The sequence below is a fragment of the Geotrypetes seraphini genome, chromosome 3 (assembly GCF_902459505.1).
Source record: "Geotrypetes seraphini chromosome 3, aGeoSer1.1, whole genome shotgun sequence".
NCBI classification, from domain to species: domain Eukaryota; kingdom Metazoa; phylum Chordata; class Amphibia; order Gymnophiona; family Dermophiidae; genus Geotrypetes; species Geotrypetes seraphini.
Window position 1 is genome coordinate 369525638 of NC_047086.1, and position 18320 is coordinate 369543957.

At 46.2% G+C, this 18320-nt stretch overlaps 1 protein-coding gene across 1 annotated transcript in view; it reads right to left on the reverse strand.

Annotated features, from left to right (window-relative positions):
* Window positions 1-9773: 9773 nt before the first annotated feature.
* The window catches only part of MORN2 (MORN repeat containing 2), a 55265-nt gene continuing 46718 nt past the window's right edge, over window positions 9774-18320 (reverse strand). The window contains exon 5 of the mRNA XM_033937173.1: window positions 9774-11552. Within this exon, the coding sequence (XP_033793064.1) occupies window positions 11450-11552 (103 nt within the window). The 3' untranslated portion in view covers window positions 9774-11449. The remainder of the gene's footprint in view (window positions 11553-18320) is intronic.

Here is an 18320-nt window from a genome sequence, read left to right on the forward strand (position 1 = left end):
GAGAAAGATAGCTGATCCGCCAATGCTTTGCCTCGAGAAGGACTCGAGGACATCGAGGCAGCCTGGGTCGAAGATGAAGCTTCAACAGGAAAAAAGGCATCAAAGGAACATGGTGACTTGGACGAGGCAATCGAAACCGGGACATCCTCGAGGTCCGGCATTGGAGACCTCGAACAAGGAGTCGGTGGTCTAGTCGAAGTTGGGGTAGATCGAGGCTTAGTTAAAGAAGGTCGTTCTTTAGAAGAACTATGCCTGGAAGGATGCCTCGATCGTCGGTGAGAGCTGTGCCTGGAAGCAGATCTTGAGAATCGAGGAGACTTCGCCTCGGAGACAGAAGCAGCCGATGCTATCAAAGAATGAATAGGACTAGAGGCTGTAGATCGAAGCTCCAGAGGCTTGATGGAAGAACCTCGATGTACTCCCAAAGACTCTGCTCCTTGTATTGAGTGTGAGGATTCCTGCCGAGGCACTTGCAAAGATTCTGCTCCTTGTTTCACGTGCTTAGATGCCAGACCAGAAACTCACAGAGACTCTGCTCCCTGCAAAGAGTGTGTGAGCTCAGACTGAGGCAAAGGAAGTGGCTCGACCCCGCGGGAGTCTGCTGATGCCCAGGCTGGATAAGAGGAAGAAGCTTCGGTCCCATATTAGTAAGGAACTGAATGAATTACTTCTCCAACATGGTCTGGAAAGAAGCCGGCAAGGATGGATCCGCGTCTGAAACCGGACCACCTGCTTTGGCTGGAGGTTCCTTCGAGGTAGTGTGAGTATGCTTCGACTTGGAAGTCTTCTAAAGGCACTTTAATCTCTACCGCTGGAACCGACTGCTGAGCTATCTGACCTGAGGAAACAGGGGAAGATACAGCAGATGTCGTTGAAGAAAGAGCCGCTGCAAACGACGAAGGTCTTTTTTTTTCTTTTTTTTTTAATCTTTATTCCTTTTTATTTCTCTCAACAAGTGTACAATATTAATTCAATTAATTCACATAACTCACTTGTCATTCTTAAACAATATTATTATACATGTTTTAATTCCCCCCACCCACCTCCCATCCCTTCCCATATCAATAAAATAATCTATCCAAACATATACATACTTAGACATCCCTCTTCCATAATACAATTAATCATACATTAAACTATCCCTCCCCCCACCCTTTCTTCCTCAAACTCTTTTTTCATTTTATTATATACATTAATGCACAACAAATATATCTCATCATATTACATATATCCCCTAATGGCCTCCACATCTCCTGAAACCTTTTAAAATGCCCCCCTCTGTACTGCAAGAAATCTTTCCATCTTATACATATGGCATACTGAGTTCCACCAGAAAGCACAGTTACTTACCGTAACAGGTGTTATCCAGGGACAGCAGGCATATATTCTCACATGTGGGTGACGTCATCTACGGAGCCCCAGCGCGGACAGCTTTTCAAGCAAACTTGCTAGAAGTTTCAAGTTTGCACACTGCACCACGCATGTGCTAGCCTTCCTGCCACTAGAGGGCGCATCCCCACCTCGTGGTCCTCAGTTCCATAACATAGCAAAGAAAACCATCCCCGGGGAGGTGGGCGGGTTGTGAGAATATATGCCTGCTGTCCCTGGATAACACCTGTTACGGTAAGTAACTGTGCTTTATCCCAGGACAAGCAGGCATGATATTCTCACATGTGGGTGACCTCCAAGCCAACCAAAAAAGGGCAGGTGGGAGGATGGCAACTATGAAAACAAATTACGTAACACCGACTGGCCAAACCGGCCGTCGCTTCTGGACAAAGTATCCAGACAGTAGTGGGAGGTGAACGTATGAACCGAAGACCAAGTGGCAGCTTTACAAATCTCCTCCATAGGTGTAGATCGGAGGAAAGCCACCGAAGCTGCCATCGCCCGGACTTTATGACCCGTAACGCGACCCGCAAGCGGGAGACCAGCCTGAGCGTAGCAAAAAGAAATGCAAGCAGCTAACCAGTTGGACAAGGTGCGCTTTGAAACCGGGTGTCCCAAACGATTAGGATCAAAGGACAAAAATAATTGAGGAACCTTCCGATAAGACTTGGAGCGTTGGAGATAAAAGGCCAACGCCCTCTTACAGTCAAGGGTATGAAGCGCCGCCTCACCAGGATGAGAATGGGGCTTCGGAAAAAACACCGGAAGGACAATAGACTGATTGAGGTGGAAATCAGACACAACCTTAGGTAAAAATTTGGGATGGGTGCGAAGAACCACCTTATCATGATGAAAGACCGTGAAAGGAGGATCCGCAACCAAAGACTGTAACTCACTGATTCGGCGAGCAGATGTGAGTGCAATCAAAAAGACTACTTTCCAAGTAAGAAACTTAAGATGCGACTTGTCGATGGGTTCAAAGGGAGGCTTCATAAGCTGAGCCAAGACCACATTAAGATCCCACACCACCGGAGGAGGTTTCAGAGGAGGATGGATATTCACTAGCCCCTTCATGAAACGTGTCACCAGAGGATGAAGAGAGAGAGAACGACCCTCAAGATGCCGATGGAATGCTGCAATGGCACTGAGATGCACCCGAATGGAAGTCGTTTTCAGGCCAGACTCAGACAAATGCAAAAGATATTCCAGAATCGAAGCCACAGGCACCGAATCTGGTCGCAGACTATTCAAAGAACACCAGGATGTAAACCTGGTCCATTTCTGAGTATAGCAAAGCCGAGTCGAGACCTTACGCGAGGCCTCCAAAACGTCCCTCACGGCCCGAGAGACCGGAAACGAAGTCAGAGGGAGAGAAACCAAGCAGTCAGATGTAAAGACTGAAGATTGGGATGCAACAGCGAACCCCGACTCTGAGACAGCAGAGAGGGAAACACCGGTAGAAGCAGAGGTTCCCTGGTACTGAGTTGAAGAAGTAGGGAGAACCAGGGCTGCCTTGGCCACCGAGGTGCAATGAGGATCATGGAGGCTCCGGTCGATCTGAGATGAACCAGCGTTCTCAAAATCAGAGGGAACGGCGGAAACGCATAAAGGAACCTCCCCTCCCATTCGAGGAGGAAGGCATCCGCTTCGAGACGATCCGGAGTGTAGATCCGAGAGCAATAGAGAGGTAACTTGCGATTCTCCGGAGAGGCAAACAGGTCCACTTGGGGAGTTCCCCAGCGGTCGAAAACCTCGCGAAGTACTCGGGAGTTCAGAGACCATTCGTGCGGCTGGAGAAGACGACTGAGTCTGTCTGCCAGCTGGTTCTGCTCTCCCTGAATGTAGACCGCCCGTAGGAATATATTCTGGGAAATTGCCCAGTCCCAAAGACGGAGAGCCTCTCGGCATAGAGGCCAAGAGCCCGTACCCCCCTGTTTGTTGACATAGTACATCGCTACCTGATTGTCCGTCCGCACGAGTACTACCTGGTCGTGCAGCAGGTGGACAAAAGCTCGCGCAGCCAGAAAAATGGCGCGAAGCTCCAGCACATTGATGTGGCACCGACGGTCCTGGACCGACCACAGACCCTGCGTCCTCAGACCGTCCAGGTGCGCTCCCCACGCGTACTCGGAAGAGTCCGTCGTCAAGACCTTGGTGTGAGGAGGAACGCGAAACAGCAAACCCCCTGACAAAGTGGAAGAGTCGGTCCACCAACGGAGCGATCGACGTAAACAAGGAGTTACTGATATCCGGGAAGACACCGGATCGCGATCCTGGCGCCACTGCGACGCCAGAGTCCATTGCGCGATTCTCAGGTGCAAGCGAGCGAACGGCGTGACGTGAACCGTCGACGCCATGTGACCCAGCAAAACCATCATGTGCTGGGCCGACACCTGCGATTGCCCTCGACAATGGCGACTCCACCGAAGCAGAGTCTCCCGCCGGGGCGGGGGGAGAAAAGCGCGAAGGCGAACCGTGTCCAGCACGGCTCCAATGAACTGGAGAGACTGCGCCGGACGCAATTGGGACTTTGGGAAGTTCACCTCGAACCCCAGGTCCTGTAAAAGACTGATAGTCTGTCGGGTCGCTAAGATAACCCCCTCCCTGGACGGGGCTTTGATCAGCCAATCGTCCAGATAGGGAAAGACCTGTAAACCCCGCGAGCGCAGGGCCGCCGCCACCACCACCATACACTTGGTGAATACCCGAGGGGAGGATGCCAGCCCGAAGGGAAGAACCCGATACTGCAGGTGCAAATCCCCGACCTGAAAACGCAAGAACCTGCGGTAAGCGGGATGCACCGGAACATGGGTGTAAGCTTCCTTCAAGTCCAGGGAGCACATCCAATCCCCCTCCTCCAAAAGAGGGTAGAGAACCGGAAGCGATAACATACGGAACTTCTCCCGGACCAGGAACTTGTTGAGCTTCCGGAGGTCCAAAATGGGGCGCAAGTCCCCGGTCTTTTTTGGGACCAAAAAGTAACGGGAGTAAAACCCCAGGCCCATCTGATCTCGAGGTACTACCTCGACCGCTCTGAGACTCAACAAGGCCCTGGCTTCCTCCAGGAGAAGGGCCAGCTGGTTCCGATTGGGAGGGCAAGCCCCGGGGGGCAAGTCCGGAGGCGGACAGGAGAAGTTTAGTGAATAGCCGTCTGAGATTATCCGGAGCACCCATGCGTCCGACGTGATCGCCGACCATGCCCCGGCAAAGGCCGTCAGCCGACCCCCGATGGGGAGGGGGTGGCTCGATATTGCGGTGAGGGCCCGCCCCCAACCGCCTATCCCGTCAAAAGGACGGCGCGGCCTTGGCGGCCCCCTGCGCGGCAGGTTTAGAGGGGCCGCCTCTACTCTGCTGGGGCTGTCTTCGAGGGGGCGGTCTGGAGAAGGCCGGTGTGGACTTCTGAGGGTATCTCCTCGGAGGCTGCCTGAAGGGACGCTGGGCAGGCGCTTTAGGCTTCGGCTTCACCAGGGAGGCCAGGGAGCGTTCCTGTTTGGAAAGTCGCTCCGTCGCCGCATCCAAAGTGTCATCAAACAATTCCACGCCAACGCAAGGCAAATTAGCCAGGCGTTCCTGCAAATTGGACTCCATTTCGAGGGTACGAAGCCACGCCAGCCGGCGCATGGCCACTGCACAGGCGGACACCCTCGAGGCGAGTTCAAATGCATCATAAACCGCGTGGAATAAATATAGGCGCAGCTGGGTCAGGTTGGAACTAAAGGTGGCGAACCGGTCCCTATGCGACTCAGGCATCACCTCACGAAAGGAGGGGAGGTCCTTCACCATCGTACGGAGGAAGGAAGAGTACGAGAAGGCATAGTTCAGGACCCTGGTAGCCATCAGAGAGTTCGCATAGAGACGGCGCCCAAATTTGTCAAGGGTCCGGCCCTCCCTACTAGGCGGGACCGTCGCCGAGACCCGGGAAGGCTGAGATTTCTTGACTGCCGATTCCACCAGGAGCGAAGTATGGGAAAGTTGGCCCTTCTCAAACCCCTTGATGGGAAGGGTGCGATACTTAGACTCCATTTTGGCGGGGACCACAGCGACCGTCAAAGGAGCCTCAAGATTCCTCAGAAAGGTCTGACAGAGGACCTTGTTAATTGGAAGGCGCGGCGACTCCCTGGGGGGGGCAGGAAGATCCTGCTCCTCCAAAAACTCCTTGGTGTAAGTGGACCCTTCAGACAAGTCAACACCCAAAGCCGCAGCCATATCCTGCACAAACCTCGTAAAGGATGAGGGTTTAGCAGGAGGAGAGGGAGACCGAGACTTCCCGGCAGAGCCGAAGGGAGAGGCCTGGTTGGAGTACCTGGGCTCCCTACCCGACCCCGACCCCAACGAGGCACAGTCCTGCGACCTCGACGGAGTCGGAGACCGGGTGCGCCTGGAGGAACCCCTCGGGGATCCCCCCGGGGTCCGAGGCACCGAGGCCCGCCCCTTCGGCCCGGGCGAGGAAGCCCGAGAGCTCTCCCTGGCCGGAGACCGGAACAAAATGGGGTTATCGACACGCAAATCCCGAACTTGCAAGGCACCGCCCCCGGCCGGTGACGAGCGACCACGCCGCCGAGGCGAGGTCCGAGACCGCTTAGCCTTCCTCGGCCTGCGCCTCGCTCGAGACCTGCCCGAGGGAGATGAACCCCTCGAGGACCCCGAGGACGAAGACGAAAGTCTTCGTACTCGGCGCCCCTTGTCCTTCGGGCGCACACTACGCTCCGGCGGATCTCGGGAAGCCGGGTCCGAGGGAACCACCGAGGTCGAGGCCGTGGGCGCCTCGGGAGCCGAGGCCCCGGTACCCGAGACCGAGGTCGCCAACTGCGGGGCCACCGGGGCCGAAGCCTCCGAAGCCGAAGCAGCCGAGGCCGAAGCCTGGTGCAGCTGGTCAATGGCCCCGGTGAGCTCCGAGGCGATTAACGCCCGGAGCAATTCCTGGAACACGGGGATTGACATCCCCTGCGGCAAGACCTGCCGCTGCTCCTCAGAGGGCGACCTCGGTCTCGAGTATTCCCTCGGGGCAGCGGACGCTGGCAATTTGGGCTTCACTGAGGCGGGCCCACCCGCCGACGAGCCCGAGGATGGCTTCTTGGATGGAGCTGAGGAGGGAAGCGGAGACTTACCCGAGGCCTTGGAAGAGGGCAGCTGCTTCGAAGGCACCGAGGCCCGAGGCGAAGCCGACGGTCCCGAAGCTGAGGCCGAGGCCGATGTCGAGGCCGAGGTCAAGGCCGGGGCCGAAGCCGAGGCCGAACTCGAGGCCTTCCCCGGCGGGGACTCCACAGAGAAAAGTTCCGCCATGCGGGCCTTGCGGCGTTTAAGTGCCCGCTTCTGAAAGGTGGCACACTTATCGCAGGATGCCGTCGGGTGTTGGGGCCCCAAACACCGCAAACAGCACCTGTGCGGGTCAGTAATCGAAAGGAGTCTTTCACAGCGCCCGCACTTTTTAAAGCCCGTTACGGGCCGGGACATGGGCCCACAAGAGAGCCGGGAACAAGCGAGGTTCCTCGGCCACGGCTACCGGGAGCCCCTGGTAGTAACGGATACGAAAGATTTTAGACTTTTTTTTTTTTTTTTTTTTTTTGAAAAAGAAAGATACAAAGTAAGAAAGAGACGAAAAAACGCAGCGACTGTGTGAAAAACCCTACACAGCCGCGGCGACAGAAGGCACAATTAGCACAAATTCTCCACAGGGCTTCTGGCTCCGCGGATGAAAAAGAACTGAGGACCACGAGGTGGGGATGCGCCCTCTAGTGGCAGGAAGGCTAGCACATGCGTGGTGCAGTGTGCAAACTTGAAACTTCTAGCAAGTTTGCTTGAAAAGCTGTCCGCGCTGGGGCTCCGTAGATGACGTCACCCACATGTGAGAATATCATGCCTGCTTGTCCTGGGATAAACTACAATTCAATCTAGAACAGTCTTTCCAATTAGTCGTTATTTGCTGAATTCCCACACCAGTAAGAATCATCAGTAATTTATTGTTTGCTGCAGATATTTGGCATTTAGCCCTCATGCACATTCCAAAAACCACTGTGTCATAGGACAATGCCACATGACTCTCCATCATTAGGTTAACTTGATCCCAGATTGATATCCAAAATGCCTGAATACATGGACAATAAAATAAAAGATGGTCTAAAGTTCCAACTTCAATTTTACAATGCCAGCATCTGTTAGACTTAGAGCAATCTAATTTTTGTAATCTAGTAGGGGTCCAAATGCTCTATGCAACAAAAAGAACCATGTTTGCCTAATAGATGCTGACATCGTACCTTTAATTCTCCAAGACCAAATACGTGGCCATTGAGATGCATTTAATCTGATGCTTAATCTCAATGCTCCAAATATCTCTTAATCCATTTTTAGGTTTCTTATTCAAATAATTAGATATAATTTTATACCACTTTGCGGCCTGGTGTCCTAGAAAATCTGCCTGGAAACATAAGAATTCTAAGCTGTAATGTTCATTTAAAGATTTCCATTCAGGGAACCCCACCCGAATAGCCTGCTTCAACTGCAACCACTTATAACTTTGTTTTTTATTCAGACCATATTTATGTTGCAATTGTGAAAAATCAAGCAGCTTACCATTATCAATTACTTCCGTTAATGATCTTATACCTGCTTTAATCCAATCTTTCCAGACAACCTTAAACCCGCCTATTTGTATCTTGGAGTTTACCCAAATAGATTGATGTGTCGATTTTAAAATAGAATCAGTAGTTATTTTGTCTACAAGTCTTAATGTTTTCCAAGTATCCATTAATATTCTATTGTCTTTACGTATTCTAGGCATTTTTATACTAAGCAGAAGATCAAGCCTAAGTGGAAATATAAGTGATCTCTCCACCCATAACCATTCTGGTAGTTGTTCCAAAAGCTCTGGGAGGACCCAATACATACCTTGGTACATGATATAGGCCTGATGATACCTATAAAAATTGGGGAAATTTACCCCACCCTCCTCAATTGGCCTTTATAAAGACACTAGAGCCACTCTTGCAATTTTACCCAGCCAAATAAATTTAACCAGAATACTATTTAATTTTTTATAAAAAGACCCCTGAAAAAACACTGGTGCTCGAGGTGGAAGCAGTAGGAGCAGGAGGAACCTTGGTAGGAGTCGAGGCCGAGGTCGCCTATGAAGTCGAAGGATCAGTAGAAGATTCCATCTCGAAGAGCTTGTCCACCAAAATACAACGATGATTGAAAGCTTGAGGCTGAAGCGTCTGACAAGGCAGGCACGACCTAGGATGATGTTTCGGCCCAAGACACTTAAGGCAGCGATGGTGTGGGTCCGTAAGAGATCGTGCACTGGCACTTGTCACACTTTTTGAAGCCCATGACAGGCCGGGACATAGAAGGAAAAATAGCCGCCGCAAGCAAGATTGAAGCCCTCGGGCTGCGGCCGAGTGGCCTGTCCCATGAAACGGACGGAAGAGGAAAAAAATTTTTTTTTAACTGAAAATGAAAGAAATAAAAGAACAGCAATTCGTGAGGAAAAAAATACAAACCGCGGTTCAGAGAAGGCACAAAGTAACGAAGTTAACCGCAGAGAGTCAAAGACGGACTTCTCGGCTCTGTGGAAAACTGAAAACTGAGGAGACGTGCCCTACGCTGGGCGGGAAGACACTCGTGTATGCGCGGTGTGGGCGACTTGAAACTTCGAGTTTCTTCAAGCAAGTCTGCTTGTGAGGCGTCCGCATCCGGGCTCCGTCGATGACGTCGCCCACATGTGAGAATACCTGCCTGCTTGTCCTGGGATAAGACTGAGGTTTCTGTTGCTTCTGCTTTTTTTTTGGTTTCTTGGGAGGTGCTTGAATGTAAGGAGCTGCCCTCGGAGGATAATGTCTCTGAAAGGACAGAAGAGGTCGAGAAGGCTTGGAAGGAGCTGGCTTAGGCTTTGGTCTGATGATGGAAGCAAAAGATTTCTTATGCTCAGACAACTTCTTGGTGGTGGCCTCTATTGATTCATCAAAGAGGTCATTGCTTTAACAAGGAATATTGGCCAGATGATCCTGAATGTTGGGATCCTTATCAATGGTGCGAAGCTAGGCTAGGTGGCACATCGCTACCGAGAAATCAGTGACCCTCGAGGAAAGTTCAAAAGCATCATGAGATGACTGAAGAAGAGATCAAAATAATCTTTTTAAGATGACTGAAGAAGAGAGCAAAATAATCTTTTTAAATTTTCCTATATCTCATTTTCTTTCACCCTTAGAATTATTAAAAATATATATGAAAGATATTCTTCATTATACACAGGTTGAAGGATTTATATCGGATAATCTTTATTATATTCCTACTGGTACTAAAGTTATTGTTGAAGAAGGAGGTTTAGATCAAGTGGTGTCTCCTGATAGTCTAAATTTATCCCATTCAGAACCGAATTGGAAAAGCAAGCCATTTAAAAACTTTATTTTGCTAACAAAACAGCATTATTTTGTGGACAGCAATTTAATATATTCCCCAATGTCTCTAAACAGACACAATATAGAAGAAAACAATTTTTACAGCTTAAGGCTTGTGTCCTAGCTGTGGGAGCTTTATTCTTCTTGAAATTTCCCTGTAAGTGTTTAGTGACCTATGAGAATACTAAATTTGTCTTTGTTGATCCAAATCAATTGGAAAATTTTCTTCTAGATAAATCCCCTGTTTACTCTAAAGAGAATATTGGTGAGGCTGAGGGTTTGTGATGTAGTACAATATAAATTTAGGCCTGATTATTAGGATAAATTTTATTTTCCTATTTTATTATGTGACTTCCCATAGGTAGAAAAGTAGTCCCAATAATGTGGACTGGAAAATTTAAAATGATTTCAAATTACTTTATGTTTGAATTTTTGTATTTCTTATATTTGTTATATGATGTAATAAATGAATAAATTTATAAATAAATAAATAAAAAATTATGACCAAAGGAAAAAAAAAAATATATGATGACTGAAGATATAACCTGAGTTGTGCTAAAGTAGCAATGACTTGCTGGAACTCCAAAAGCCTGTGTTGACCAAGGTCTTTAGAAAAACCAGGGAGTATATCAATAAAATACTTGAAATAAGTAGTAAAGATAAAATTATAATTTAAAACCCTGGAGGCCATCATTGAATTTTGATAAAGGCAACGGCCAAACTGGTCCATGGTCCTGCCATCTCTGCCAGGAGATATGGTAGCATAGACTCTGGAAGGATGACTCCTCTTTAAGAAAGATTCCACAAGAAGGGACTGATGAGATAGTTGTGAGTTATCAAAGCCCTTGGAATGTACAGTTCTGTACCTCAATTCCAACTTGCCTGGAACAGCAGGGATGGCATAAGGAGTCTCGAGGTTTCGTTTGAAAGTTTGAGAAAGAAGCCTGTTAAGAGGGAGTTTGAGAGACTACCTTCAAATTTTTCTGCCTGTTTCCACTGGTTTCACAGCTTTTTTATTGTATGTTTGATTAAATAGTGGGGTTCCCCAGGGGTCTATGCTGGGACTGCTGCTTTTTAACATATTTATCAATGATCTAGAGATGGGAATAACTAGTGAGATAGTTAAATTTGCTTTTGACACATTCATCTTAAGGATGCAGGGATTCAGGCCTTGGAGGAGGGATGGGATTAGAAGATCTTCTTCGAACTTTGTTGTTGTGCTGGGGGAGGGACAGAAGGCTGGAAGTTCAAATAAGTTTGCTGTATTTTGGAATAGGAGATCAGCGTGTACAGTAGGTGGCAGTTTTGTTGTGGCAGGTAGTATCCCCACTTCTGGTATAGTTAGCTTTCTCATACATATGTTAAATGCATTTTTTGTGTGCTGGGAAATATGAACCTAAATTCATTTTGCCTTTATTTTTAATAAATAGCATAAATGTAATTTGTTTTGAGCTAAATGGTAATAACATTTTCTGGTATACCACTAACAATGAATTACCCTTTGTCCATGCTGATAATACTTTTTCTTATAACTATAGTCACACTATAAGTTGTTACACAAAATTAATTTAAACCAACTGAAATAAACAAATCCCCATAGCTGTTGAAAGTGCTGGTTACAGCTCCATGCAGAAGCATGTGTTCTATTTAGTAAAAGCACAGAGCATCTACATTCTATGCTTCAGCTGCAGTCCTGGTGCTGCTGTAAAATGGAATTTGCCTTTCCACTCTAAACCTTGGGTATCCACGAACTCTCCTTCCCCTTCCAGTCTGGAGAAATAAAAAGAACAGGTCTGTTAGAGATTTGTATCATAAATGTATTGGCAGTAATGCTGAACTGGGCTCTTTCACAATTTTCTTAGTAAGCTGCTTCCATTTTTTTCTGGACAGACTGATCACATTTTGAATTTGCTCCATTAACACGTATAGCTCAGGACTTGCATTTCTAGTTTCTCAACAGAACAGAATTACAAGCCCATAGACGTGATGGGGAAAATCAGAATTAGAAGAAGGAATCGAATGGTAACTAGTTTCTAAGCCCAGATATCATTGTCATTTATTAAAAACAGATGTTTATTTCTAACATTGTTTATGCAAGGCAGACTCATATAGGATGTCATTCTGTAATTAAGTTTAGGATTTCAGCTTAGAATGAAAGAAAGATGGTTCAAGAGAGGGATGAACTGCTACTGTCAGAACACTCATTACCGAAACTTTATTTTCACTAAAGGTGCGCAATTAACGGCCTACTTCTACAAACTGCGCTAAAAATTGCATGGGAGAAATTTGGACAAATGCCCAATTTCTATACACAATTTAAGTAGTTATTTTCTAGGTACAGAGATCCACACATCAATTTTATGAATGGTTTCAAAAAGGGGTTTTGGCCATAGAACAGTCATGGACAGATCAAGGGTGTTTCTGTAATTTATGTACGTTATTATAGAATAAGGGGGGGATCAGCGTCTAATTTAGATGTGAGGATTTACATCAAATTTTAATTGATGTAAATTTTCTCACTTAAGGTTATCTTGCTGGGATTATATAATTGAAGTATGGTAGGAAAGAAAAGGAAGAATGCATACTGGCTACACATCACTCAGAATCTATGGGTGCACACCCATAGCTTATGCATTAGGGCTAGAGATGATGACAGCAATAGTGCAGACATTGGTGAATCTGTCAAACACTTAGTGCAGCAGGAAACTTATGAAATGTTATTTTCATTTTTGTGGTTTAACTACAATTAAGTGGACTCTTGGAGAAAAAAAAAAAAGAGGAGATAATGTACTGTAGTCTCTATATTACAAACCAAGGGGCTGATGCAGAAAGTTTATGGTGGAGCCATGTGTGGATAGGCTTATACCGCACAATTACAGTGAAAATATACCATGGCACTGCAGTAAAGAAATGATATGCAAATTTTAAGTGCAGATAATTCATGGGGTAATTAGGAAGAGGGGGCCAGATATATGCTCACGTCTTGTGCAGTAATGGCAACAATGTTGAGCAGCCTGGATCCAGCACATACACAGTTGTGATGAATCAGTGTATAAAAATTCACACTTATAAATATATAAATAAGTTGGGTATTTTTTTATGAAGAAAATAATAGCCATACAGGTCAGAACAATGGTCCATCTAATTCTAGCCCATATGTCTGGTTTTATTAATATCTTAGAGTTTAATTAAAAGCTAAGATTTATGATGTTTTAGTCTGCAGGAAATGACTGCAACCATGGAGAATGTCTATTGGTTGGCAGTAGGTTAGGTTTTGGTTGCTATAGCAATAATTTCAAGTTCAAGTTTCAAGTTATTAAATTTTGATTTTACGCAATTGAGTGTTTAAGAGGAAAAGACTATACCAAAATATAAATAAATACCAATATCAGTAACAATACAAAATGCAAAAAGATTGGTATTATGGATGATGATCTCTCCTTGAATGTCCCTGGGGGTCAGAGCAGCTTGATTGTGCCGCTGCCGAGGATTACTCCGTCCTTTACATTTTAGGACGTGGCGTCTTTGATAAAATCTTCAGTCATTCTACTAATTTTCTTGCTCCCTCCTGATGAGGAAATTGAAACAGGACCTGTCGAGTGAGCAGCATGAGTGAGCAGAATGAGTGAGCAAAATGAGCAGTGAATATTCTCGTGAAGAGAGCGAAAAGCTTAGTGGACATCATCGAACAGCTCTTTTGATTGTGACTCAAGTACTACGGTAACCGCACCGACAGCTTTAACTTTTCAACGAGCATTTTCCATATGAGCGGGATTGATCAATGAGAGGAACTATAGAGCCATCATTGGCGAACTTTGAACTTCATCCCGTCTTGGATTTACTGAGCTAAGTATTTTTCACTGTTTTTCACTGGTTTTTACTTTGCACCACTATTTTTGAGTTCTATTATTGACAGGCACATAGGATTTTTGGAATTTGGGTCTGCCTATACAGACTGAGGACATCACATAGCTTCACACATTTCTTACTTGATTTTTTGACGATTTTTAGTCATTTTTTACATTTTGGTTTTTCCATTTTTTATTTTTCACATCTTGTGTTTTTGTAGGTGAGGTTTCAGGGAGATATTCTTTGAAATGATTTTCTCTCCTGATGTCTTAACTTGGGGATGATAGTGTTTCTATTTATTTGGTAATAATTATTTATATTTTTCTATACATTTCATATATTTCAAAAGGACAATATGATGTACGGGGCAGGGTTTATTTAGATTCATTTCTAAGTGTTCGTCACTGCATAAACACTGCCCGGGGCCAATGGTTGAAACGAGGGCACCGGGCCCGTACTGATTGATTCTTTTGATTTATTTTGTTGATTGCGTTTTTTACACTTAATTAGGGCAAATATATTTTTCTTTTTCTGCATCACCCCCAGGGACATTCAAGGAGAGATCATCATCCATAATACCAATCTTTTTGCATTTTGTAAGAGGAAAAGACTACATGAAGTTTTTTTTAGGGCCTCTTCTATTAAACTGTGCTAGCAGTTTCTAATGCAGGGAGCCATGCTGAATGGCCCACGCTGCTCCCGACGCTCATAGAGTTCCTATGAGTGTTGGGAGCAGCGCGAGGCATTCAGCGCGGCTCTCTGCACTAAAAACTGCTAGCGCAGTTTAACAGAAGAAGGGATTAGTGTCTTTAGTCATGGATTCTTGGAACCTAATGGTTGGAATAGTTGTGTATAAACTTAATACTGTGGGTTCAAGTCCTGCTGGTCTTTAGGACTGTTTTTTGTTCCTGAAAACAGGTTGTTCTTTTGTTACAGCATAGTGAAAATATTTTTAAAATATTTCTATTATATTTTTCTCGGTAGAATACATATATATGATTTGAATTAAAAAATAAAGTTTAAATTTTTTGTAATTTTTTTTAGTTGGTAGTGTAACAAGCCCCACCCAGCCCACTTACTGATAGCTACTGCTTTCCAAATTGTCTGTAATCATCTAGCCAAGTTAATCAGCAGAAATTCTCCGAGAAGGAAGAACCAGGTTTACATAAAAATTAAACTTCACCCAACCAATTAAGAAAATATATAAAAACAGATAAGTTATTTACCCCTCCTAAAAATCAAAAACATCATGGTTTTTAGTGTCAACCGTGGCAGTAATAGCTTGGATTTCAGCATAGGAATTCTACGAGCATCTGAGCTGTTATTGTCGGGGCCAGCACTAAAAACCATGCTATGCTTTTGTAAAAAAGGAGTGGGGGGTAGTAAAATTTGTGTGAGACCAAGGCCCCCTTTTATGAAGCCATGTTAGGTTTTTTGGTTTGTTTGTTGTTTTTTTATTGCCAGCTGCGGCAGTACTAGCTCTGATGCTCATAGGAATTCTATGAGCGTCAGGCTTTTTTTTATCACCGGCCAAGGTGGGAAAAGCTCTAATACAGCTTCATGAAGGGATGGAGTGGTAACTGAGAATCAATCTCATTTACCAGTGCTTAATTTTAAATGCAAGGGAAGTTAGCGGTATATAAGAAATAAATTATTACTATTTTTATTATTTATTACACTTATAATTTGTAAAGCCAGTTAAAAGAAATATGAACAAGTTGATACTCTTACAAAAATGTTACAATAAATAGTTTTAGCACTTATTTTGAGAACAGATCCCTGCTTGCCAGTGTTATAATCTAAAACAGTGTTTCTCAACACATGGTATGCGTACCCTTGGGGTACAGGGCCTGGCCACCAATTCCCGCCCATCCGTCCGTAGAGGTGGAGGCCACCGCTGGAGATCCCGTGTTCCTCCCCACTCACTCCCACTGCTGAAGCCATTTCCAGCGATCTCTGCCTGCCTGCCAACCCCCCCCCCCCCCATGAAGCCAACACAGTTACCACCTTCTTCAAGCCATACTCACTCCTTTGGTCTTTAGCAACACTCCTTGCACAGATGGTGCATGCTGCGATTCACATGCTGCACGTAAGTAACTGAGCCAGAAGCCTTCTCGTCAACGTCAGAGGGAAAGCTTGTGGGTCAGCCATGTGCAATATGTGAATCACAGCTTTTGCCATTCCCACTGAAGACAGAAGGAGCAAATATGGCTCGAACAAGAACTGGATCAGCGATGGGAAGGAAGGCAGGATCCCTGGAGACAGCAGTGGCATCTATGGATGGGCAGCTACTTATGTGCAGGGAGGAGGAGGGGGCACAAACTCGACACAGATGGAAGGGAAAGGGCATGAACATGGGACACAGAAGAGAGGGAGGAAGGGGCACTAACTTGGGACTTGGACGGAGGGAATAGAAAGGGAGAATTGTTGGGTATGAGTGTGTAAGTGAGAGGGAAAGATGGTGGCACATGGGGAAAGGAAGAAAGAGGAAAACTAGGCTTATAGAGAGAGGTAGAGATGGGGAAGAGAAGGATGAGAGGGAGAAATGTTGGATATGGTGGTGGAGAGGGAACAGAGGGATAGATTGAAGGGGATGCAAGGGAGAGGAATGTTAGACATAGTGATGGAAGGAGAGATGTGGCATTGTGCTGGAGAAGGGTTGATAGAAGGAGAAATGGGCATGGGGCTGATGGGCAGTGGTGAAAAATGCTGCACATGATCCAGGGGATGAGAGAGGGAGAAATGTTGGATGTGGCAGTAGAGGGGGTGGGAGAGATGCCTGGGTCTCTCAAGACAGATGGATAGTGAGAGAGAGAGGGAGACTTGTTGCCAATAGGAGTGGAAGAGAGGAAGAAAAGTTAAGACTCATGGAGGGACAGAGAGAGATGTTGGTTGGGGAAGGGAATGAGGTCCGGAAGAGAGGAAGCATGCAGGAGACAGAAAGTGTTGGACTCATGCAGTGGTGTACCAAAGGGGGGGCAGACTGACCCGGGTGCACGCCCTAGGGGGGGTGCACAGCCAGCCAGATCCGGGTCCGGAACATCCTGCCCTACTGTGCAACAGGACCTGCACCTCAGCACAGTTTCCAGTGCACCCCCTCCGACGTACTTGCTCCGGAAGAAGTAAGTTATGTCGGAGGGGGTGGACCCGGCCAACGCAGGGAGTTGCGGCAAGGTCCCGCGATGACTGCATCTGCCGGATCCACCCCAGCAGATGTAGTCATCGCAGGACCTTCCTGCACCTCAGCGCAGCTGCCGACTCTGCTCCAGAGCAAGTTTGTCAGAGTGGGGTGGACCAGCAGCTACAGTCATCGCAGGACTTTGCTGCATGAAGGGAGCAGGACTGCTGGTATGGAAGAGTGGTGGAGGGAGAGAAAGGGGGCAGGGTGATGCTGATGGAATTGGTGTGCAGGGAAAGGGGAGAGAGACATAAGGGGGAAGGATACTGGATGCAATTGGATTGGAGGGAAAGAAAGGGGGCAGATGCTGATGGAAATAGGAAGAGAGAGACAAAGAGTAGATGCTAATTGAAAAGGGATGGATGGAGAGAGAAAGGGCAGACATTGGCTGGAAGTGGGGAGGGTAGAGGGGGAACCTTTGTTGGATGGAAGTGCAGATGGGAGAGATAAGGGAGCAGATGCAGGAAGGAAATGGGGAGGTGAGATAGAGGGGAGCAGACCCTGGCTGGAAGTGGACAGAGAGAGAAGGTACTAGATGGAAGGAGTAGAGAAAGAGGGCACATGATGGAAGGAGGGGATAAATAAAAGGAGGGCACATGGTGGGGGGAAAAGGATTGAGTTAGTGAAATACTGGAGGGGGTGAGGGAAAGAGGTGGCAAACTGTAGGTAGACAGTAAAAAAGGAAATTGATGACAGGGTAGTAAGAACGTAATCTAGACAACAGATGCAGAAAATAAATTGAAAAGGAAAAGGAGGGGAAAAAGGGAAAGGGATTGCAGAGGAGAGGTGTGGAAGGAGAAGAGAGAGATGCCAGACCAATGGGGGTGAAAGGAGAGATGGAAGGTGGAGGCATACAGTTTCTGTAAGGGGCATAGAAGGAGAGAAGATGCCATATAGGGGCAGATAGACAGCACACAGTGGATGGAAGGAAGGGAGTAACAAAAAGTTAAGGAAAGCAGAAACCAGAGAAGACAAAGGTAAAAAAAAATTCTATTTATTTATTTATTGCTTTAGGAGACATGTGTCACTGTTTCTTGCTGGTTCAATTTAACCTTTGTCTATGTATTTCTATTTTATCCCCATTTTGCAAAACTGTGGAGCGTTTTTTAGCACCAGCCATGGTGGTAGCAGCTCTATGTATTATAATTAGTACTATTATTATGGTGGTGGGGTCAGGGGCGGAGCTTGGGCAGGGGGGTACTCGGTTGATATTTGTTAGACTTACGGGGTACTTGGCTTGAAGAAGTTGAGAAATACTGATCTAAAATATGAGAAAAAATTTATACAGTACTACTTTTAACTCTTGTAACCATTTGAGTTATATTTTTCCAAATAGAAACACTCAGCAAAGTGTAAACTTAATTTCCAAAGTGTCTCCAAACATTAATATTTAGCATTTCACTACATTTCAGCTTATCCCTATTTTGTATAAGTAGTTCTTTAAACTATCAGTCCTAGAAACCTTGAATTTTGAAGTCTTCCTGCTTGCTTGAATTTCTTCAGTTCATCTC